Source organism: Ochotona curzoniae, unplaced genomic scaffold, assembly GCF_017591425.1.
Source record: "Ochotona curzoniae isolate NIBS_2020 unplaced genomic scaffold, NIBS_Ocur_1.0 contig_2688, whole genome shotgun sequence".
Classification (NCBI taxonomy): Eukaryota; Metazoa; Chordata; class Mammalia; order Lagomorpha; family Ochotonidae; genus Ochotona; species Ochotona curzoniae.
In genome coordinates this window covers 20,040,463-20,046,147 of record NW_024465553.1, presented here as the reverse complement: position 1 = coordinate 20,046,147, position 5,685 = coordinate 20,040,463, and the positions used below count along the sequence as shown (strand labels likewise).

The 5,685-nt window shown below is 47.8% G+C and overlaps 1 protein-coding gene across 1 annotated transcript; it reads right to left on the bottom strand.

Annotated features, from left to right (window-relative positions):
• Positions 1 to 2,496: 2,496 nt before the first annotated feature.
• Positions 2,497 to 4,960, bottom strand: LOC121153229 (disintegrin and metalloproteinase domain-containing protein 20-like). The gene has a single exon (XM_040975704.1). It carries the CDS (start codon positions 4,780 to 4,782, stop codon positions 2,497 to 2,499), a length of 2,286 nt encoding a protein of 761 aa, XP_040831638.1. The 5' UTR covers positions 4,783 to 4,960.
• Positions 4,961 to 5,685: the final 725 nt, after the last annotated feature.

Below are 5,685 nucleotides of genomic sequence, written 5' to 3'. Positions count from 1 at the left end.
TGAGACCTGGGTTGCCTCAGTGAAAGAGAAAGATCGGTGCATGGCTGGTCCAGATGCACATGGAGGAAATGGCAGCCCCTTGGGACCTGCTGAGGACATCCAGAATCACAATAGTAGAAGAAGAAGAACAAAACCAATTGGACAACTACCTCGAGAAAACATGATAGCAAATATTTGGGTGAATGGAGACTCTAAGGTCAACTATGTCAGCCAACGGACATTTGGGGGTGAGGTTTCCGATCCTTGGATGGGTGAGGTCAACAGCAGTTCAGAACTATTGAAATCACAAGGCAGAACCCTTGCAGCATGTGCCACATCAGGGACCCAGGGTTGATATTGGGTAGCCATTCCCCATCCCTGGATACTGGAATGGTTGGGAGGCTGGGCACGGCTTCTCCCCTTGCCTCCCCTCTTCCCCTGAAAGCAGGAAGAAGAAATAAGGAAATTTGGAAACAATGACCACAGTCACTTTTCCCTAACCGTCAATTCTTCCCACCTTGATTGACTATGTAAACATCCTCAAAAATTAAAATTAAAGATTAAGAAATAAGACTGATAGGAGAACTTGGGGAATGGCCTTACTAGTCCAAAACTCTATCTGGGGAGCACAGGAGCTGGGACTAGGGCCAGGCTAGGCCAGGCAAGGATTCCGTATTGGACAGAGTTTGTGTGGGCTGGGTCTGGGGACAGGTCAGGCTGGGCTGGGCCAGGCCTCAGCACCTGATGGCATGAACCAGAATGGACTGCAGCATCCACCAGTTCATATGAGGGCTGAGGCTGGGAGTGGGCCAAGCTGGACTAAGCTGCCACACAGGCTGGCAAGAGCTGGAAGCGGGTGTGGGCCAGACTGAGCCAGGCTATAGCACCTGCTGGCAAATGGTGAGACTGTGGGTGGATCAGCTCAGACTAGGTCACAGCACCTGCTGGCATGTGCAAGAACTGGAGCTGAGCACAGGCCCAGTAGGGGAACTATGGGGACTTCCTTGTTGGGATGCTGCTTCCACTGATGAGCCTGAGAGCTGGCACCAGAAGTGGGCTGGTCTCGGGGCAGGCCAGGCTTGCCTGGCTGCTGCACTGGCTGGCATGCACAAGAGCCAGAATGGGTGTGGGCCAGCCAACCTAGAGTGCAGCGCTGACTGGCAAGTGCTGGGAATGGGTGTGAGTCATGTCAGGCTTGACTGTAGCATCCACTGGCAGCTGCACAGTCTGGGGCTAGGAACATGCCTGGCAGGGGAACAGTGAACACTCCCTGCTAGGGTGTACCTACTGCCCTGCAACACAAGAACCAGAGCTGAGGGAGGGCCAGAATGGCCAAGGTGGTAGCACCTATTGGCATGCCTGAGGGTTGACTCTGTGGGTGGGCCAGGCTGAGCTAAGTTGCAGCACCCGTGGCTGAGCACGAAAATGGCATGGGATGTGTGCTGGGCCACTCTAGGCTGCAGTAGAGGCTGCCATGTGCAAAAGCCAGGGATGCGGCAGGTCTGGAGGAGTTCCTAGGGGTCACCCCATCTAGACCACAGCATCTGCTGGTATGCATGAGGACTGGATCTGTGGTGGGCTGGCTGCGCTGGGCTGCAGCACCCATTGGTCCGTGTGAGGGATGGGTTGAGGCAGAACTGAGCAAACTGCATCCACTGGTATGTAGGTTGCTTGGTGCAGATGACAGACCCTACCGACCCTGCACTGGCTAGCACACATAAGAGTCAAGTCGGAGATCCCACTAGGAGAGGGGAACTCCCTGACTGGACAACTGGACTCAGACCTTGGACACAGGAAACATCATAGGCTGTGTAGTCTGACCTTGGAGTGCATGTGTCAGGACTGGGCCTGTGTGGTAAACCACACGTGCAGATGTACACAAGAGACATGACAGCCAGCTCATCTAAGCCACCAGGAACGTCAACTAGCTTGTCAGAGAATCAAAGGCAAAGTTGGTTGGACAATTCTCTTGGCCAATCTTTGCAGCATGTTCCTGAGTCTGTGGACCCACTAAGAAGAACTTTGAAACCATACACCTTGGAAGGGTTTTCTCAGCCCTGGAGAATAAAGCCAATGTCTCAGGGTGACAGAAAGCCCTCAGGTAATGCCCTGGAACACTCTTCCCTGCATCGGGGTCTCTAAGACATCACCAAAGGTCATGCCCAATCCCAGGTGCTGATGCACTTTGACATCAAGGAGTGGACATCTCGCTCTCCTTTCCGGTGGGCATGGGGGGGGGGAAACAGAATTGAAACCTGTGCCCCCCACACCTTTTTCATACCTGGTCCTTTCAAACCTCATCAGAGGCCCACTTGGGCACCATGCAACTCAACTATGCAAACAATACTTTTTTAAAAATGAAGTACAAAAGGAGAGAATCCAATGTTGTAATGTTGAATGTTCGTTAACAAGGCAGCAATTATCACTTAGTTTTAGTCTAAATGATGAGACATGTGCTGATATTCTGTTTATAAAATTCAATTCTTTTTAATGAAATTATGAATAATGTCCTTCCTCTCACATTTCACTCATGTCTTCTTCTTCTTCTTCCTTTTCATCTTCATTATCCTGCATTTCATCTTCGTTTTCATTATCCTTACATAGCATAAGCCAGCAACACAAACAAAACACGGCAAAAGGAATGAAGATTAAAGCAGAAGTGAAAATTGTTCTTGGCATGTGATGATTTTCAGTCACTTCTGGGCTCTCCACAGTTGAGGTTGGGTTAGCATCAGGTGTTGTAGGGCTTTCTGGAGGTGGTGATGGGTAATCTTCAGGAGGTGGTATTGTTGCACCCGGAGGTAGAGGTGGTGGACCGCTATCTACACTGCCTCCAAGGCCTTCCACAGTGCAGTTGGGAGGTGCCCATCCTGAGTGACAGTGACAGTGCTGTTTATTATTGCAGACACCTCTCATGTTGCAGTGCCGCCTCTGACAGTCTACCGATGGTTGAAGCCTAGCAACACACTTCTGCTTGAGGCACATCTTGCCTGTATCACACACTGTGCCATCCTTCACTTCACCTATGTCAGGTATGGACATCCCTAAATGATAATCTGTGCCCCAGCAGGTGGTGCCGTTGATGTGAGATTGATGCACTGTGTAGTGATCTTTCAATGCGGGAAGTGTGAAAACATTTTGACATTGGACTCGCCCACACATGACATCAGGAGCCGTACATTTTACATATGTGGTGTCTGGAATACCACAGTGGCCAAAGCGATCTCCTTGGGTGTTCATTTCACTGTAACAACTGGCAGACGCACTCGAGGCCTCTTTGCCAAAAATCTCTTTACACTGAATGTCATGGCTATTACAAGACTTTTGATAGCAGTAGGAATTTGTACCACACTCAATGCCGTCCTGTAGGTACACGTCTTCTGGACACTCAGGTGAAGTCCCATTGCACCACTCTGGAAGATCACACTCATTGGTCTTCTCCCTACATACAGTCCCAGATGGCAGCAGTTCGCATTTTTTGCAACAAGCTCCATGACCACAAGCAGCCCCAGGCTTCAGTGAGCAGGTTGATGTGCAGCACGGATCTTTTGTGCACTCCCGTAAGGATCCACAGTCACACTCCTCCCCCTCTTCTACTGCTCCATTCCCACAGAATCGCAACCTTGTGATGTGCCGTGGTCTTGCAGGAGAGAGAACGCAGGTGCCAGTACTGATCACAGTTTCCATATATTGAGAATAACTGCAGTTGCTGAAACGACGAGAGTCCTGTTTGCTGGGATACATTATGCAAAACCGATCTCCACATGTACATGTTTCAGTATCATGCAACATACCTAGATTATGTCCCAGTTCATGACTCAAAGTGTTTGCAAAACTGATTAAATTATCATCATCAAAAGTATTAACTCCACTGTTTAAAAGACGAAGACATATTCCTCCAACATAGGCAATACCAAGTTGAATCCCATATAATTCTTTTCTGATAAGATGTGCAACATCATTGTGAACACGACTATCAAAACCCAGAAATTTCCAAAAGGAAAATCTCTGTAGGACTGGCTCTAAATCACCAGTGGTGTCTATTAGGTTGCTTGTAGTCCAGATTTCCATCCCCATCAGAGTGACATCAACCTCCATGTGCTTATAATATTCATCCACTGCATTAATAACATGAAATACATCATACTGAACTCGTGACTCATTGCTTTGAGAGAAAACATATCGCTCATGGTCCACAACCACTGCCAGCTCAATATAGCGCCAGTGTGTCCACCAATTCAGTCGAGAACGTGGTTCCACAGTGAAGTTATATGACGCTTGCAATGCCAGTTGCTGAGCTATCAACTCTTCTGTTAAGCCACATCTCATGGGTGGGGATTGTGTGTCATCACTGTCAATCTGAGACACCAGGTGTTCAAAGGTGGTGGAGTACTCAATCGGTTCAATTTCATACATGAGGTTGTTTATCTGTAACATTCCTCGAAAACCCCCATAACAGGTGCTGAGAGCGACCAGGGACTCAGGATCCCCCTCCACAAAGCCATGATAGAAGCAGTCCTCAGGGACAAAGAGGTAATCCTCCTGGAGGGCATGCTGCTCTGAGTAGGTGAACACAGGGAGGTGTGTGGAAATCAGGAGCCTCTTGACCCTCATGTGGACAACGTGTCTCTGGCCCCCAAACCGCAGGCTGTAGGAGAGCCATCCTGGGGACCCTACACCTCTGCCCTTGCTCGTCACCCTCAGGGGGATCACCACTTCCACAGAGCTGAAATTCTGGGAGAGATCAGGACTCGACAGTAATACCCCAAGCCAGAACAACAGAAGAGTGACCCTAACATGCATGGCTTCCCACCGATTCCTAAGATGGAGCAGTTGTTCTGGAGTCACTCTCCAGAGCAAAAGAGGGTGTGCTATGAGCAATGCTGGTCTAACTCCTCTCTCTGAGCTTCTTGGTGTCCCAAGTTGAGCTTGTCAGAGGTGGAACATCAGCTTGGTAGTGCTGAAAGTGAAAATCAAAAGAGGAGGTAGGTAAGGTTAGGGAATCATGAAAGTGTGGGAAAAAGAAAGAAGAAAGTGAGGTAAAATGACTGTTGCATTGGGGTCACAGTTGAAAAAGCAAAGTGCATTGCTTTTCATTTTTAACTATAATCTATATATATTTTTGTATGTGTGTTTGCATATGTATGCATAATATATGTGCATATAAATATGAATACATATATTTAAAGAGATTCTCCTTTTGAAAAATGATTGGGAATCATGAGGTGGTAGCCCAATGTGAATTCAGCATACATGGTGCTTGAAATTTATAAATTGCAATCAATATTTCATATGGCAAATGAACCAAATTTCTCCCTCTCCAGAAACCTGCTGACATTCTGCTCTTTCACCATGTGTAAGAACAACCCATGTATGTGAATTTAACTTATTCCTCTTCGTTCTGCTCTAATACTGAGCCTTCCTAGGTGCCAGCAGTACCGAAATGCATCGGACTAGTTGATCCAGTGGTCTCATTTGGTACCAGAACAGACTATTTGGACCAGCGGGATGCCAAAGGAATTGTGGAAGTGAACTAAAAATTGTGGTGTGGAGGATTATAGATCAGATGAAATGATACAGGAGATTAGCAGACCAATAACACATTGGAAACACACACTGAAGCTGCAGCTGGAGTCAAAGGACTTGGTCCAATGATGAACTGCATGCAGTAACCCAGAGACTAATAAAGTTTTTCAAACAAAGGGC

Bases quoted from the DNA above. Each gene is read 5' to 3' on its own strand.
- LOC121153229 (XM_040975704.1), bottom strand. From the start codon at position 4,782: ATGCATGTTAGGGTCACTCTTCTGTTGTTCTGGCTTGGGGTATTACTG.